The following is a 19,666-nucleotide window of genomic DNA, read 5'->3' as shown; positions in this document are numbered from 1 at the left end:
AGATAATCTTCATAGTTGAACATATTATTTAGAAGGGGAAGCTTGGAAGGACTGACAGTAATACAGCAGATATACCTATTTCATACAAATGGAGAGCATTTTCCACGCAGTCTTATGATGAACACTCACAATTTTCGCTCTCCAAAGATGGTACACTTCATAAACCACTAAATTCAAAATTAACCTCTTCCTCACTATCCATTCTTGAACACACTATGTAATCAACAGTACAAGACTGAGAAACTACTTTTTACTGTTGACTTCCAAAGGGTGATGATTAGTAGCAACAACCAGAACATAGCAGACAAGCAAGTGAAGTACAAACATGGTTTCTTGCCTAAATTCTCATCTAAATACATTCAATAAGTGGAGTTTTAGTTTTAAGGGGTCTTGTTAGATGAGTGACACTGTGATATTAAATCTTGGTTAAATAAGAAACAGTAGGTAACTCATGATATTATGATAAAAACTTAAAATTCAACAACATACCAATGAGAAAGTTCATCTGCATTTGGTAGAGTGATGGATGATCCCACAGCCAGATAAAGGCTAGCCATGCTGCTATCCATGGTACACCGTGGCACGATACCTGCAAATCATATATACTGTATATCTTCTGTAGTTGGCAGGGAATGTGAAATGTATAATCTTATGACGTCAGTACAACATGTGAAAAATGAGGCACAAAGCTGTGACCTTTTTGTGTAGGTTCTCTCCCTCACTAGTTAATTGTAATAGTAGTTTACATGTATTCACTGCATGTCTGCATATTTAGAACCACATATACTCAATATGAAACTGAAATATAACAACAAATAATATAAAATTGTGGGTCTTACTTGCAAGGAAAGCAGCAACTCCAATGAAAACATCAAACAAAAATCTTTAAATCAGCTGACTAATTTTTGAAATAACACGAAAAGAAACAAAGGGAAAGATGGGGCCAACTGCGACTCAAGAGGTCATAGAAGTTACCCAAAAATTTGCTGAATGTAATGTAAAGACAACAGAGGAATCTTGAAAAATTTCTTGTCAAGGCTGTCAGGAAAATTTGTTGTATTTACTTTTTAACTAGCATGTGAAGAGTTATTTCTGCTTTTCACAAATTTATTCCTTTTGTTTCAATTGCTGCTCAATGTATACTTCACTAAAGATGTGAGTAGTTTTAGTATCACTGATATGTCTCAAACTATATAAAGTAAGACACTCCTGAATCATCTTTCCAATATCTAATCACTGAAGTAAGTTTTGTAGTACCTCCTGTAATCAAATAATTCAGCTTTAATTTCTTTACAACATTTCAGATACAGCCTATAACATAAAAAATGATGCTTGAAATACTGGAGGTCTGGATAGTATAACGAATTACTGTTTTACTTGAGTATGCTACAAATCATGTCCAGAGCTGATGAGTGGGCCTATAATGATTTTAAAATACATACTGGTCATAAGCTCTGTCACTAAAGTCAACATTTTTCCAAATTTATTCAACACACGCTAACCAGTGACGATACAAGATCAGTTACAAAATCTTTCCACCTAATTGATTTCTTGTAACAACTGAATTCCTGGACACCATCATCATGTGATTTTACTTTGTGTGGCATTAAATGTGTTGGTCTGCATGCTAGACCTTGAATTGAACCACATCCTTGCCTTCTGCATGTGGTACTCTTGCCAAATGAGCCACATTGACATGACTCACGACTGCTTCCAAAGCTTCCATTCCTACTTTCAAAAACTTGCACAAGCCCCAGTACATATTGCTAAACAGGAAGTGCAGAGGGAAATGATTTTCTGGTGAGATGTCTTGCAAGGAGCGGCCCAAACCCTAAGAATAATCAATTTAGTCAAGTTTCTGCCTACTGATTGGAGTTTGCTTGACAGTAACTTCGCTTAAGGGGCTTAGGTTCCTACACTTTCACTTTTGAAAGAAAAAAACATGTTTCAGAACACGTAAAATCACTAGAACACCCAGGAAAATATGCACTGCAAATACTGAGCAAACATCAGAAGTGATCTGCCCTAGAGTGATGGGGAAAAGGTGGTGGGAGGATGACACTCATTGCACTCTGAAGTACAGTATTAACATTGTTACACATTTTAGTCAGCACTACTTCACTTTCTTGAAAACTGGTGCTGAAAGAATTTCTGATAGCAGATCCAACATTTCAGTGTTACAAAAATTATAGGCTGATAGAAATGTGTAATAACACATACTTTGAGGTTTCAAAATCCAGTAAATTTCAAAATACATTTTACAAGTTGTATCTCCAACATGCTTTGAAACCTGATGTCAGAGACTTACTAGTGTACTCGTGGGGAGAGCATACTACCATAGCTCACTTATGAATTAGCAACACTGTTGCACACTTCTTGAAACTCACTGAGAACAGCATCATCAAGCTGATGCAATAAATATCTATACCCTCATAAATTATCTGTTGTCAGTCTGTCCTCCTGTTATAAATGTGTGCACTTCCCAGAGCAGAGAGGGCAAACTGAAATCTTTCCTTCTCAGTATGGCATGATTGTATAATTTTCAAAGATTTCTGTGAAGCATTCTCCACACTGCTACTTGATGTAGGTGGCTGATGAAAAGATCTAGTTAATATTTTAGGATTGGTTTTGATTATCATCTTCACACAGATCATTTTAGTTATTATGGAGTTTCCTTATGGCAACAAACATGCTGCTACAATTGGTGTTCAAGCAATCCTTGTAGTGTGTATTCAATTCAGAATTTATTATTTTGCTGTTATTTATGTATGGATTAAAAAAAACTTTCTGTACCAAGTCTAATATGTACACTGTCACCATTAATAATAAGTAAGAGGAATTTTGAGATCTTACTCTGGACATTTCTGCCATTAATTACAGTAGCTTTAAAATTTTTTTTTTGTGACCCTCCATAATACAGGGCGATTCTGAAAGGACTTAAAAATTTCATTTATACACAGAATTTTACTGAGATGACATAGACATATGATTAAGGTACAATCTTGTAGCGAAATTTCATTCACCTGCTATCATAGTACAGAATTCTGCCATTGTTGTTGTTGTGGTCTTCAGTCCTGAGACTGGTTTGATGCAGCTCTCCATGCTACTCTATCCTGAGGAAGCTTCTTCATCTCCCAGTACCTACTGCAACCTACATCCTTCTGAATCTGCTTAGTGTATTGATCTCTTGGTCTCCCTCTACAATTTTTACCCTCCACGCTGCCCTCCAATGCTAAAATTCTGCCATTAGGAATGACAAAGTTGAATATCAAAATTGCAGACTTCGCGTGACCTTAACATGCTAATCGTGTTGAATGAAAGAAACATCAGCAACAACAAGGGTTCTTGGAGCTCCTCAATCAACTGTCTGGCTGTCTGGAGAGTGTCACAAAAAAGTTACAGCTGAGACCATACAAATTGGCACTGCAGAAGTGACACTGGATATTCTGAATAAAGTGTGGCAAGAAATTGACTTCAGATGGAACATTTGCTGTATGACCAATGTCAGTCACATTCAGCTAAAGTGAAAGTTGAACTGAAAGTAATTGCATGGGATGAAACTTGCAGTATTTTGCTGTGGCACCTCGACTACCTGTATAGGTCTTTCTCAATAAAATTTTGTATGTAAATAAAGTTGTAAAGGCCTTTTAGAACCACCCTATATTTACAATGGAAATGCTCATGGCTCTAAGATGTACAACACCTATCTGCACTTCCAGTAAACAAACCCTCATGTGCATGGCGCACACACACTGCTATCACAGCAGCTCCTGCTGGAGGGTGGTATGCATTCTGACATAGTGGAAGAGTGCCCTACAATTCTTAATTTGATAATACAGGTCAAGAAATCTACACAGATTTGATAGAACCTCAGGGCTAAACTGCCCACCTGGAAAGTGCCATTGTCAGTACTGAGGCCTATGCTACAAATTATTTTGAATTGTGCTTTCACCCCGTAAGTGAAGTTAGCAATTTGCACAACTTCAGTCAACTGCAAAAAACCCCTGAGAAGGTCCTTTCAATACAGGTGACAGGCATCTTAGATGCCGGCATGAGCCCAAATTTACAGCTGGCTGCAACAAATGTGACTGGCAGTTTATATCAGAGCTTATTCCAAAGTTCTGATGAGAACTCCAGCAAGAACGTTTTTTTGTTTTGTAGTCTTCAGTCCAAAGACTGATATGATGCAGCCTTCCATGCTAATCTATCCTGTGTAACCCTCTTCATCCTTGAATAACACTTGCAACCTACATTAACTTAAACCTGCTTACTGAATTCATGCCTAGGTCTGTCTCTACCAAGTCTATATTGGACTTGTGATTCTTCAGTTTCTCCCAGTGTATTTTGTAATGGATCTGGGAGATGTGTTATTTTCTGCTGGATTTGTTGATATCAAGTTGTAAATGTTTTCTTATATTTTTGTCAGAATTTTTTTATTGTAATTTGCCTTATTATACGCTAGTTTACTTGTATTTTTGAGAGTGAAAGCATATTGATTACTATTAGTAAATGTGACGAAGAATATCAAAGAGACTGATTACAAGTGGAAGCTTGTGTGTTGTGTAAAATGTCTTTGACGCTGGAGTCGTCTTTGACTGTACTCAGTCGGCAGTGAACTCGTGGTGTGTGTGTTGATGGTAGAACAATGTGCAGGTCGCCGTCATAATAATTTGGAAGTGAACAGAAAAAAATGAATTATGTTATCACTTTCTTTATATAAACTTTAAGAAGAAACCACATTCGAAGAAATGGTATTTGAAGCACCAAAATGAGGCAAACACATTGAACCAGATCATTTCTGCAGCCGACGAAACTGCATTGTGGAATCATACTTCCACTAGACAACTGAAGCCAAGACAAATATCGCCTTGTAAACATTTCATGGAAAAGGTACTGCACGAAATATGCCAAATTCAAATAAATAAAAAATAGTGAGCATTTTTCAATTTCTTGCTTGAACAGTCCACAGGTGTACTGCTTGTCCATAGTGTCCCACTGGCACAATATTTCGGCAATCAGGCATGTCGCCATCATCAGGTGCGCTGACAAACTGAGCTCCTGAGGGCAGGCGGCCATCTTAAATCCCCTCCCCCTGTGAGGCGTTCTCTTCGTGGTCCGCGCCCATGGCTGCGCCTCGGCAGTCGCTGAGAAACTGGCGTCGGTGTCTGGTATGTTGGTAGTCCATTTCGTGATTTTTGGATGAACAGTGTTTTGTGACCGCTGACTTGTTGGGGTATCTAAGTTGAGTGTGCCTCTGGTGTTCTCGGCAACGATCTTCGACGGTGCGCACTGTTTGTCCAATATAAGTCTTCCCACACTGACACGGATCTGGTATATGCTGGCCTTCTGAAAACAGACATCGTCTGACACTTCCCAATAATGCTTGTGTTTTATTGGGGGGGGGGGGGGCAAAAGACAGTTCGTATTTGGTGTTTCCTGAATATTCGCCCTATTTTCCCCAATAGTGCACCAGTATATGGTATATAGGCAGTGGCTCTCTCTTCATCCTTGACTTCTTCCATCTCCACACACTGTACTGTAAAGGTGGGGCAGAGAGTGCGTCTGATCTGCCATTCTGAGTTTTGGCTGAATACAGTTTTGAGGTGTTCCACCTCATGGGGCAGACACTCAGCGTCAGAGATGGTGTGCGCCCTATGCACCAGTGTTTTTAGCACCCCATTCCTCTGCAAAGGGTGGTGGCAGCTATCCGCATGCAAATACAGGTCAGTGTGCGTTTTCTTCCTGTATACCCCATGGTCCAAGGTGCCATCCACTCTTCTTTTGACCATGACGTCCAGGAATGGTAATTTTCCTTCTGCTTCGGTCTCCATCGTGAATTTGATGTTCAGATGTATGGAGCTCAATGTGCAAGGAAGTCTAAGAGCTTGTCCCTTCCATGGGGCCAGATCACGAATGTGTCATCCACATAATAGAGAAAACAAGTATGTTTCCATTTGGATGACGCCAAAGCTTCTTCCTCGAAGAAACTCCATATAGAAATTCGCGACCACAGGCGAGAGTGGGCTCCCCATTGCGACTCCTTCTGTTTGTTTATAGTATTCTCCATTTAAGAGAAAATATGTGGAAGTCAGAACGTTCCGGAAAAGGTCAGTCGTCTTCTCTTCAATTCCTGAGCAATAAGCTCAACTGACTCTTGAAGAGACACCCTGGCGAATAATGAAACAATGTCAAAACTCACCAGAATATCAGAGTCTTTCAGCTTGAAGTTGTCCAGACATTTTACGAAATCCACAGAATTACAAACGTGATGAGGGCATTTATCCACATAAGGTCTTAGTAATTCTGCCAGGTATTTGGCCAGCAAATATGGAGGTGCCCTAATGTTGCTGACAATTGGGCGTAACAGTACCCCTTCTTTGTGGACTTTAGGGAGTCCATAAAGTCTTGGCAGTACAGGTCCTTGAGGTATCAATTTCTTGGCAACACCCTCTGGTAAATCCGTGTCTTTGAGAAGAGCCCTAGTCTTGTTCTCCACCCTCTTTGTGGGGTCAGAGTTGATCTTCCTGTAAGATTCGTCATTTAGCATGCTCTACATCTTCTCAGTGTAGTCCTTATGGGAACTAACAACTGTAGCATTGCCTTTGTCAGCTGGTAAGACAACAATCTCAGGGCTCAAATGGCTGGCCTCTCTGCTGGTAATATTCGACTTGACTGGTTTAGTTCTCGTCAGAGCACGGCAGGTTTCCTGGCATACTTCTTCAGCTGCTTCAGGTGGTAGTCATGCAGCAACCTTTTCAACTGCACTGATAATGTCTGCTACCGGCGTGCACCTAGGTGTGGGAGCAAAATTAAGTTCCTACTCCAGAGGGGATTTAAGACGGCTGCCCGCCCTCAGGAGCTCAGTTCATCTGCGCACCTGACGATGGCATCATGTTTGATTGCCAAAATATTGTGCCCATTGGACACTATGGACTGGCAGTACACCCGTGGACTGTTCGAGTACATTGGACTTATTTCCCTAAGAGGAAAAGAGGGGGGGGGGGGGGGGGGGATGGGGGGCGAGGGGCTCCAAATTACAGATTTTTTTGATTATTATTATTATTATTATTATTATTATTATTATTATTATGTGCGATTGGACCCATTCGGATCACGCAAAGCTTTTCCGATTCAATTTTTTAATTCTCCAAACTTCTCTCATTCTTTCCCCATGAATTCTCTTTCTTTCCTCTGTCCATTTTGTCCCCTGTCTCTTGCAAACTTCATTCTCGGGTTGTACTTTCCAACTATTGATTTTTTGCCTGTATACATTTCTGTTTATAACTTCTGAAGAATTTATTTGTGCATTTGCTAGATCTGTTTTGGTTTCTTGTATCCAGGGTATGGTTTTCAATTTTTCAATGTATATTAAAATTTTGTGGGAGAGTCTGGGTGTTGGGAGTCTGTGGATATGACCGTAAAATTTTAGTCTTCTTTTCCGGATGTCTGCGGCGAGGTTAGATAATTTTTCTGTAGTTTTCCGAGACTGTAACCTGTATCCATCTTCCGTTCTTTTTGGGCCAAGAATCTTTCTGATAATTTTGCGTTCCTCTTTCAGGATGCCTTCCAGGTCGCCTTTTCTATGGAGTGTGAGTGTTTCGCTGGCATATAGTGCTTCGGGCTTGATTACTGTATTGTAGTGTCGTATTTTTGAGTGAATGGAGAGACTTTTTATTGTAGATGTTGTGGGTTTTCCAGTATGCTCTTTTCAGTTTTTGCAGTCGAACTTTTTGTGCAGTTTTCTCACCCCCTGTGGGTTCTAGGACCTCGGCTAAGTATTTAAAGAATGGAACTCTCTCAATTTGTCCATATTTTGTAGTCAGTTTTTGAGTTTCAAATTTTGAGCAGATGAATTTGGTTTTTTGGAAGGAAATTTGTAGCCCAACTTTTTCGGCGCATTCTTTGAGAATGTCTATCTGTTTAATTGCTGTGGTCTCGTTTTCTGCTAGAATGCCCACGTCATCTGCAAATGCCAAGCATGAAATTTTAATACCATCTTTAGATCTTCCTAGTTGTATAGGCTTCCAGTAATTTTGATTCTTCAGTTCTTTTTCCCATTCTCGGATGACTCTGTCTAAGACAAGGTTGAAGAGGAGTGGAGACAAGCCGTCACCTTGTCTGACGCCGGTTTTGATCAGGAAGGGCTCTGATATTTCACCCAGGAATTTTATCTTAGAAGTTGTGTTTGTGAGCGTTTCTTTGTAAGGTTTAGGGTTTTCGGATCGAGTCCTAGCTCCTCAAGGATAATAAAGAGAGATTGCCTATCGATTGAATCATAAGCCTTTGCGAAATCAACAAAGGAACAAATGATCGGACTGTTTCTGACAGCTTTGTATTTTAGTGTTGTCTTCAAATTGAAAATTTGTTCTGCACAGGATCGGTCAGGGCGAAAGCCAGCTTGGTATTCACCAATACTGTGTTCGAGTTGTTCTTGTGTTCATTGAAGAAGACAAGCTGAGAGGATTTTATAAGTGACTTGGAGAAGGGAGATTCCTCGATAGTTGTTTATATCTGCCATGTCTCCCTTTTTATGCAGTGGATGAATTAGGGCGCATTTCCAATCTTCTGGTAGTTTTTCTGTCTGCCAAATGTCTGTGATGATTTGAGTGAGTTCTTTGAGGGAATTTGGTCCAAGATTTTTAAGTAGTTCTGCAGTGATATTATCTTCTCCGGGTGCCTTGTTGTTTTTCAGTCTATGAATATGTCTTTGGATCTCCTCTAGTGTAGGTGGTGGGGATTCTGGATTTGTGTAGATAGCAGTTTCTTGAGGGAATCTTGAAGAAGGTTCAGGGCAATTGAGGAGTCCGGAAAAGTATCTTGCCAGCTCCTCACAATTTTCCCGATTTGTGAGCGCTAGTTTTCCATCTGGTTTTCTGAAACATAGATTTCGTGAGCCGTATCCATTGATTCTCCCAGCAAAGGTCTTATAGAAGTCTCGTACATTATAGTTAGGGAAATTTTCTTCAATAGACTCACACTGTTCCTTGAGGTACTTCCTCAATATCATGATTATCATTATCTTTACAAGGTGACAACATTTTACATTTCTATTACATGCACATTCATATGCACATTCCGAATGAAAGTTGATAAAAATTCATTTGAATCAGTGTGTCTCAAGCAATTAATTTGTCGCATGTGAAAATCAAATCAGGTTTTTTGATGTTATTCTTGATCTGTTACCTGATAAGTGAATGGTGGAAACTGGCATGTCCAAATATGCCCTAAAATATTTTTCAATGGAAAATGAAATTACTGATATACACTGTCAAGAGTTTATTTGTTAAAACACACTGAAATGATCTTTTTTAAACATTGTTCAACTTTTGCTATATGCAGAACTACTACTAACATAGGTCTCTACAGCCCTTTCCTTGCTAATGGTAATGACAACAAATAACATTTGAGTAGGATGTAGAGCAGGCCTTACTGTAGGGGTAAACAGATAATATTTCAAATGGTTCAAATGGCTCTGAGCACTATGAGACTTAACATCTGAGGTCATCAGTCCCCTAGGCTTAGAACTACTTAAACCTAAGTAACCTAAGCACATCACACACATCCATGCCCAAGGCAGGATTTGAACCTGCGATCGTAGCAGCCCCATGGTTCTGGACTGAAGCACTTAGAACCGCTTGGCCACAGTGGCCGGCAGGTAATATTTCACTTCTTAAGATTTTGTTATAATGCACATGTGTGTATGTATTTTTATAATAATTCCTTTCAAGAACATGTATGTGTTTGGTTAACCTTTCTCTCTTAAGAATAATTCACGAGCCTAAAATAATGCCCAGGATTGTGTGCAGAAAACTATTATCAATACACAGTTTTACAATTAATCTAGCTCATCTAGAAAGACAGCATTCACTAAAACATGCAACCTCAAATTGATAGATAGTATTTTAAAAATGCAGTTACATACTTGATGGTACTTATTAGTGAAACCTGAAATGATATAGCCAATATATAAAAACACCACTGTATGAAAATATGTAGTTGCAATCTCTGGAAATATTGTATTTAAAGGGGCAGCTATATGATTGTAATAAAAACTATGTACGAGCTATGTCAGTATCATTCTTGTAAGTGTTGAAGGGAATAACTAATGAGGACTCAACCATTTCATAGTATTTTTGTTCCATACAATTCAAGGAAGAATATGAACAAATTACTGAAAATAGTGGCAGCTGACATTTAATAAGAGGTAAGTGTGTGCAATATACACGATATTCTGAACATATGAAACTGAACTGGTAAGGACAGGTAAGGCAATTCGGCAATTCTACTTGCAAGGAAGCACTCCAGCAAAGAGAAGACAGGTAGTGTTTGCTAAATGTATTGTCATATTTCAACTAAAATCACGACCAAATTCCAAAGCAGAGTCGTCAATGAATTAAACACTTACAAGGAGAAGTTCCAAGTGGTGGGATCAACTCTTGGGAACCATCTATATGGTGATGTATGCTAAGGTCCCAGGTATCTCACCTGTAGCCATTCACCCCTTGTTGGGCCCTCTTTTATGAGTAATTAAAAAAAAGGAAGGAATTTCCCATGGCCCTCTACAGCTTTAAAAAAGAAATGTTATACAGACTGGATATGTGGTGTAACGGTTAAGGTGCAGTCCTTACAAGGAAAAGGTTGCAGATTTGAATCTTGTTACACATTTTGAAACTTTTTATTTTTAAATCTTTAATGAAAGTGCTTTGATCATTGTTTTTATTTACCTGATTGGTTTAAATATAATTTCTTAAATTTCTATTCCTCTGTCACATCATTTTAATCACTTGACAACTTTTTCAATTGCTCTCATTCTTTCTCCAATCATTCTTTCTCCACTTGGAATACTTGTATATGTGATTTTATCTATTTTTATGTGTTAACTTTGATTTAATTTCTTCTGTTTTATCATCCCATATTTTCATCTATGTTATTGCATTTATTATTTCTCTTCTCATTTTGCTTGAATTTTTTTTACTATCTCCTATTCCGTCATTTAAATCTTCATCTGTATTATTTTGTCCATACTACAATAAGAATTTATCAAAAAACAAAGATGATGTGACTTACCAAATGAAAGCGCTGGCAGGTCGAAAGACACACAAACAAACACAAACATACACACAAAATTCAAGCTTTCGCAACAAACTGTTGCCTCATCAGGAAAGAGGGAAGGAGAGGGAAAAACGAAAGGATGTGGGTTTTAAGGGAGAGGGTAAGGAGTCATTCCAATCCCGGGAGCGGAAAGACTTACCTTAGGGGGAAAAAAGGATGGGTATACACTCACGCACACACACACATATCCATCCACACATATACAGACACAAGTAGACATATTTAAAGACAAAGAGTTTGGGCAGAGATGTCAGTCGAGGCGGAAGTGCAGAGGCAAAGATGTTGTTGAGTGACAGGTGAGGTATGAGTGGCAGTAACTTGAAATTAGCGGAGATTGAGGCCTGGTGGGTAACGGGAAGAGAGGATATATTGAAGAGCAAGTTCCCATCTCCGGAGTTCAGATAGGTTGGTGTTGGTGGGAAGTATCCAGATAACCCGGACGGTGTAACACTATGCCAAGTTTAGCCACAGGGTGATCCTCATTACCAACAAACACTGTCTGCCTGTGTCCATTCATGTGAATGGACAGTTTGTTGCTGGTCATTCCCACATAGAATGCATCACAGTGTAGGCAGGTCAGTTGGTAAATCACGTGGGTGCTTTAACACATGGCCTGCCCTGAAATGAGATCCATCCTTCATGAAATCCTCCCCACTCCACCAAGAGTGTCTTTCCGCCGTCCACCTAACCTTCGTAACCTGTTAGTTCATCCCTATGAAATCCCCAAACCACCTTCCCTACCCTCTGGCTCCTATCCTTGTAACCGCCCCCAGTGTAAAACCTGTCCCATGCACACTCCCACCACCACCACCACCACCACCACCACCACCACCTACTCCAGTCCTGTAACCCGGAAGGTGTACACGATCAAAGGCAGAGCCACGTGTGAAAGCACCCACGTGATTTACCAACTGACCTGCCTACACTGTGATGCATTCTATGTGGGAATGACCAGCAACAAACTGTCCATTCGCATGAATGGACACAGGCAGACAGTGTTTGTTGATAATGAGGATCACCCTGTGGCAAAACATGCCTTGGTGCACGGCCAGCACATCTTGGCACAGTGTTACACCGTCCGGGTTATCTGGATACTTCCCACCAACACCAACCTATCCGAACTCCGGTGATGGGAACTTGCTCTTCAATATATCCTCTCTTCCCGTTACCCACCAGGCCTCAATCTCCGCTAATTTCAAGTTACCGCCACTCATACCTCACCTGTCACTCAACAACATCTTTGCCTCTGCACTTCCACCTCGACTGACATCTCTGCCCAAACTCTTTGTCTTTAAATATGTCTACTTGTGTCTGTATATGTGTGGATGGATGCGTGTGTGTGTGCTCGAGTGTATACCCGTCCTTTTTTCCCCCTAAGGTAAGTCTTTCCACTCCCGGGATTGGAATGACTCCTTACCCTCTCCCTTAAAACCCACATCCTTTCGTCTTTCCCTCTCCTTCCCTCTTTCCTGATGAAGCAACAGTTTGTTGCGAAAGCTTGAATTTTGAGTGTATGTTTGTGTTTGTTTGTGTGTCTTTCGACCTGCCAGCGCTTTTGCATCATCTTTCACATCATCTTTGTTTTTTGATAAATTTTTCCCACGTGGAATGTTTCCCTCTATTATATTAATATCATTAATTTGAACCCTACAATAAGAATTTATGTTTTAAAACTACGTCTTTTAACGAAAAATACGTTTTTGACACTAGTGCACAGTCAATATAAATAACTTTTTTGTCTTTTTTTTAACCAACAGATTGGCATTTTCAAACATTTAAATAAATGGGGCACAAAAATAATTCACATGCACAAGTGGAAAAAGAACTGTAGGACGAAATAAAAAAGAACACTTGGAAAAGTTAACACAATGTTTAAAATGATGTGAAAAATACATTTACGTCAATTAATTGAAAAAAGTAATAATCAAAGTCATTCTGATAAAGTTATGAAAATGAAAAATTTCAAAGCACCTGATGATATTTGAAACCACAACCTTTTGCAAGTACCTTAACCATTATGCTATGTACCTAGTTAACACACTCTTTTCAAAAAGCCGTAGTGTTGTGCAAAATTCCTGAACTTTTTTTCGTCAATTTCTTACAAACAGGATCTTACTGGGAAATATCTGGGATCTTAATCTACAGCACTGTATAAGGGGGTGTTGCTTGGTAGCACTGAAAGCAAGTTTATTATAAACACCAATGTAAAGCCAGAACAGAAATGAACACCTGGCCAGATAGTGCTGCTAGTTACACAAGCACAGAAAACTTCAGAATATACAAAAAATACAAACATACGACATTTTGAGAACCTTCCAGAAATGATAAATACTAAATAACAATTTCTGGTGGTCAGACTTGAACTGGCAACCTGCAATTTGCAGCCTGCCAGCCAAGAATGTTAACCACCATGCCACACTGCATGCACCACAACTCATGGCATTGCTCCCTCTTCTGTAGCAACAGCAACCTGCTGTTTCAGGAGTTTGAAGTGGATCTGACAAGAGATGGTCCTCTCTATGGTCATGTTGTCGTCTTCCCTTCACTATGATGAGCATTGGAGGTAAACCCTTTTGTCAAAGTTCAGTGACTCTCACGTGTGTCTTTTTCCTAGAACAAGAAGCTCTTGTCAATTTATACTTCAGGACCGTAGCGAGGCTTCACAGTGAGGACATGGATAACATCTCTGCACTTTTCTCTTCTTGATGAAGTTTCACAGTCCTTGACTTCGTATATGACATCCAACAAGTGATGAACAATAGGATATGAACCAAAGTAATGCTCTAGTAATGTTTCTGAGAACACCATCCACACAGGTGTAAAAATCCTTACCAAGTTTCCCAGGTTGTATCTAACTGGCTGGTGCATGGCATTATAGCGCTCTTGTTCCTTCTTCTGAGCATCCAGCGTCTGTACGTGAGCAGCTGTCTTGTTTCTTTCATCCTGATAAAGAGATGTTTCATGTAGTCATCCCGAGTGCCATCTGGTTGAAATGGGAACATTGTATCCATTGTCATTTTTTCCTGGTGACCGTGGAGTGGAAAGAATGGTACGAAGCCTGTTGTGTCATGGTTCACTGTGTTATACACAAATATCACAACCGGCCGCATTTTATCCCAATCTCTCTCTTCAACATCAACGTATATCATGAGCATATCATCTAACATCTTGTTAAGTAATCTGTGAGGTCATTCATCTGTGGGTGGTAGGCAGTTGTCATACTGTGGAAATTTCCTCCGATACTTGTCTCGACTGGAAAATTTTTCCATGATCACAGATCACATGGTGTGCTCCACACTTCAAAATAATAACTTTTACAAAAACTTAGCAATTTATGCAGCTTGTCAGTCGGCACAGCTGTGGTGACAATGTAGCTTGTGAGGTAGTCCGTGTACACAACTATTCATCGATTCCCATTTCTCGACTTCATGAACCTTCCCATGAGGTAAATTACAGTTCAGTTGAATGGCGATACTGCTGGCAGAATGAGTACCAGATGCTCCGAAGTAATTACAGCATGTGTTTCCATTGCCGATATTCCTTACAATTGCTACATAGAGTCTAATGGGTCGAAGAAGATCTGATGTCTGATTCCGCTGGAGTCTTCACTAATTCCAGGTGACTAGGTGTTGGGACATTGTGGAAAGACATCAGAGGATTCCTTGAAAGACAGTTGGCATACTTGTGCTTGCATTTCCTTCTGTATACCATTGTACTCCTGAAGCCTCAGTGCACCCCCTCACCAGACAACTCTAGGGATCTTGCAGGCTAGTTTGTCACTTAGAGAATGATGGTTCATTACAACTGAACAGTTTGCCCAATAAATATGGCTGAAAACTATCAAGGGCTCAAATAACTGTGATGCTCTCACTCCCAGGTTGTAGAGCATGTCATTTCAAATGGCTCTGAGCACTATGCGACTTAACTTCTGAGGTCATCAGTCGCCTAGAACTTAGAACTAATTAAACCTAACTAACCTAAGGACATCACACACATCGATGCCCGAGGCAGGATTCGAACCTGCGACCGTAGTGGTCGCCTGGTTCCAGACTGTAGCGCCTAGAGCCGCACGGCCACTCCGGCCAGTGCATGTCATTTCACAGAGTACTCTGGAAGCATAAGCTGTCAGCTTTTGCGCATCTTCTGAACTTGTACTAGAACTACATCTATACCATAACTGCTAGTGTTGGTGTGAAGTTCTGTGTGTGCATCATCATACAATGCTAGGACTTGAGAAGACGTTACTGCCGCCTTAAGGATAAGGAGAGATCTTTATTGCACCTTGTTCCAAGAAAATTTGGCATCTCCCTGTGGCTGTTCTTGCAAGGGACATGCCTTGGTACAAAAGTCCTTTACGAATCGCAGTGGTACAAGCACATTCTGAGAAACCTTTTATCACCAATGTGCCGAGGAGTCAGAAAATCTGATTAATCTTATTTGTTCTGAATGAGGATAGCCTCTATCCACCATTCACTCCATGCCCCACGGTCTTAATTTCTTGGACAGCAGAAAGACACTTTCTGATTCAGGCAGAGGCCTGCAGTCTGAACACACTTCAACATGGTTATCAGGTGGCTTCAAAGTTCTTCAAATGTCTTAAAAAATGTCAATGTCATCCAGATAGTAAAGACACATCACCCGTTTAAGGTGTTGAAGCAGGACCATATGTTTGAAGACAGCTGGATCGATACACAGTCCAAATGACATAACTTCGAACTCAGTCTTTTTCATTTCAGCCTTGTCAACCTTGATTTGCCTGCGGCCTGTCTGCATATCCATAGCAGAGAAATACTTTACTCCTTTCAATCCGCCTAGGGTGTCATCAATTTGCAGCAATGGGTAAACTTTTTTGTGATTTTGTACATTCATCGGTAGTGAAAGCAGAAACGCTTAAGTCCTTCTTCCTCTTCTTCACAAAGAACTCAGGAGAGGATGCAGGTGTCTCTGAGGGTTCAATGATGTGATCTTGCAGCACTTTTCCTGCTTCCTCCTGGATTATCCGTCATTCAGCCAGTGATACCCCACAGCAGCACTGGATAATTGATGGATGAACCCCAGTGTGGATATGGTAATTTAGCATGGGCCACTTGGTCTGTTGCCTCTACAATTCAGAGCTGAAAACACTTTAAAATTAGCGTAAAACAGCTACCACTCACGAAGTTGTTCCTCGGTCAGGTCAGAACCTATTAGTTTGATAGAACCTTTGTCCCCTGCATCGTCTGTAGTGGCAGCAGAGCATCACTGTTAATGCTCTCAGCTGCCCTCCCTGGACTGATCTGGCTGACCTGATGCACTTACTTTTAGGGATGAGTTGTGGATGCTCATGTCTATTAGGGAACCAAAGTTCTACTCGGCCACCTTGAAAGCTCATGACTGTATTGGCATGCAGATTTCTTTTGTGAGCCTCAGTACTTTTTTTGCAGCTGACAAAAGCTTCATGGTTTACCTGAGCATCTTGACTGATGGCAAATTATTCTTGTTGATGACAGCCAAAGAAACTGGTATACGCATGCGTATTCAAATACAGGCATGCAAACAGACTATACGGTACTGCGATCGGCAACGGCTATATAAGCCAAGTGCCTGGTGCAGTTGTTACATTGGTTGCTGCTGCTACAATGGTGGGTTATCAAGATTTAAGTGAGTTTGAATGTGGTGTTAAAGTTGGCACAGGAGCGATGGGACGTCGCATCTCCGAGGTAGCGATGAAGTGGGGATTTTCCCGTAGAACCATTTCACAAGTGTACCGTGACTATCAGGAATCGCATAAAACATCAAATCTCCAACATTGCTGTGGCTAGAAAAAGATCCTGCATGATCAAGACCAATGATGACTGAAGAGAATCGTTCAACATGACAGAAGTGCAACCCTTCCACAAATTGCTGCAGATTTCAATGCTGGGCCATCAACAAGTGTCAACACGCGAACCATTCAACAAAACATCATCAATAGGCACTTTTGGAGCTGAAGGACCACTTGTGTACTCTTGATGAGTGCGCAACAAAAAGCTTTACACCTCGCCTGGGCCCATCAACACCAACATTGGACTGTTGATGACTGGAAACATGTTGCCTGGTCGGACGAGTCTCGTTTCAAATTGTATCAAGGGGATTGACATGTACAGGTATGGAGACAACCTCATGAATCTGTGGACCCTGCACATCAGCAGGGGACTGTTCAAGCTGGTGGAGGCTCTGTAATGGTGTAGGGAGTGTGCAGTTGGAGTGATTTGGGACCCCTGATATGTCAAAGTACGACTCTGACAGGTGACGTACACGTAAGCATAGTGTCTGATCACCTGCATCAATCCATGTCTATTGTGCATTCTGACGGACTTGGGCAATTCCAGTGGGACAATGAGACACTCCACATGTCCAGAAACGCTACAGAGTGGCTCCAGTGACGATCTTCCAAGTTTAAACACTGCCGCTGGCTACCAAACTGCCCAGACTCAACTTTATTGAGTACATTTGGGATGCCTTACAACATACTGCTCAGAAGAGATCTCCACCCCCTTTTACTCTTACAGATTTATGGACAGTGCTGCAGGATTCATGGTGTCAGTTCCCTCCAGCACTATTTCAGACATTAGTCGAGTCCAAGCCATGTCGTATTGTGGCACTTCTGCATGCTTGTGGGGACCCTACATGATATTAGGCAGGTGCACCAGTTTCTTTGGCTGTTCCGTGTAGCTGCCCACAGCAATCATTGACATGTGTGCTTGTTGGAATAACTTCACCAATTTGGACCTCTGACCTTGCACAGTCCACGACTGCTTGTAATGCCTGTGAGAAATCCCATTTATGACTAAATTCTGCTAAATTACAAATGTGAAGAGAATTTTGTATGTTATTGACAGTTATTCTTGCAATACATATTCCTGTCAACTGGACAAATTTCCTATTTGTGACCTTCAGCACAATCAATTTGTATCACTGAACATAGTCTCATTCAGATGGTGAAGACACACGAAACGAAGCACTTGAGGTAACTAACACCCAGACATGTTGCCAACAGCGATGACATCAAGGAAATTTCCTGACATCTTGGACGATTTTCACCTATTGTGGCTTCACTCCCACCTCACTTAGCTTTCTTGAATTTGACAGCTAAATGAGCAGTTAGTACCTCTGCATGGCCACGAGGAATAATTACAGTGTGTTGGAGTGTGATCTTGTCCAGGGTATGGCAGTGGACTTTGTCACAGGTTGACTACAATCCTATTGAAGTTGACTGGCATGAATAGAACTGTTGTGACAGTTGATGTCTGGCAGCATAGTACTTGTCAAAAACTCACCTTTCTTTCTCTGCAGTAATGTACAATGTGTTCTGAATATCCACAGAGGAAACATGCTGGTGTGTTGTCCTTTGTCTTGCAACTGTGTGTTGTTCTGCGGGATATTAAACTTGGTGGAGGAGTTAGTTGTATCTGCATTGGTCAGGTGCAGGACTCATTTAACGGCTGCTGCACAAGTCCAAGTTGGCCAAGTCCATTCTTCCTAGTGCTTTCAACTGGTGACAGAGATTGAAGCTTAAGAACAACACAACTCCTCTTCAACATTCTCTGTTACCTCCTACACATGGAATCAACATTCATAGTTACTAGCTCTTGCATACTGGTCCAACAGTTCTGGATGCCACAAAATGCTGTGCATCTCCTTTTACTACCTGGTGTATGAGGGAGGAGAAGTTGTGTTAATCTTCCAAAGCTGCCATAGAGGCCACATTCAGGAGTTGGCTGTACTTCTTTCTTCTCACTATTTTCTATTCCATTCTCTCAATGCACTGACAGCACTTCACAAATACCACAGTTTGTGACATCCATTACCAGAATAGCTTGGTACCTGTCTTCTGTGACCCCCTTTCATAAACTGTGAGATGTTTTGTCATATGTGTACTTACAGTGGGATGTAGGGCCAAAACATTCTGTAATGTTGGACTGTGTCCTTTATCCGTGATGTGGGGCCCTGTTCTTCAATTATTCTTCCACTAAATGGACTTGCTGCTGATTATACCAAATGATTCCTTAGTTTGGCCTGCAATTTATCCCAGCTATTGAGCTTATCTTCATTTGCATCAAACCACTGCTGGGCTTTGCCATCTAGTAAAAGTACACATTTGCCAAACATATCAGGTCGTCCTACCTGTCATATTGCAACTTAGCCAACTCCTTTCAGCCATTCTGTCGAGTCCCAACCAGTATCTTTGGAAATCTCTAAAGAGTTGATGTGCAGCTGACTTCTTGTTGTTTAGGAATACATTGGTGTCCTGAATGTATGGACCTTAGGAACAATGCACTGGTTGTATTCTACTTCCTGTCTGTAGGCAACAGCTTTTACACTGCCTAACTGGAGACACGGTGATGTAGATGTTAGGGTACACGGTGTACCCTCCACTTGTAATGTGATGATGTAACCAGAATCAAGTCCAAATTCAAAAGCAGGCTCATCAATGACAGGGTAGAACCTTTTGCAAATGAAACCATGTTTGTTACAAACAGTCAATATAGAACTGAACTACTGGCAAGAGAGTGCTGCCGTTTATACAAACAGA

General features: G+C 40.8%; 1 protein-coding gene across 1 annotated transcript in view; it reads right to left on the bottom strand.

Annotated features, from left to right (window-relative positions):
• Positions 1-19,666, bottom strand: part of LOC126481527 (polyisoprenoid diphosphate/phosphate phosphohydrolase PLPP6) — a 50,068-nt gene that overhangs the window by 8,432 nt on the left and 21,970 nt on the right. The window contains exon 3 of the mRNA XM_050105335.1: positions 490-589. Coding sequence (XP_049961292.1) covers positions 490-589 — 100 coding nt within the window. The remainder of the gene's footprint in view (positions 1-489; positions 590-19,666) is intronic.

The sequence above is a fragment of the Schistocerca serialis genome, chromosome 5 (assembly GCF_023864345.2).
Source record: "Schistocerca serialis cubense isolate TAMUIC-IGC-003099 chromosome 5, iqSchSeri2.2, whole genome shotgun sequence".
NCBI classification, from domain to species: domain Eukaryota; kingdom Metazoa; phylum Arthropoda; class Insecta; order Orthoptera; family Acrididae; genus Schistocerca; species Schistocerca serialis.
The sequence above is the reverse complement of the archived record's forward strand: the minus strand, read 5'-3'. Positions and strand labels throughout refer to the sequence as shown.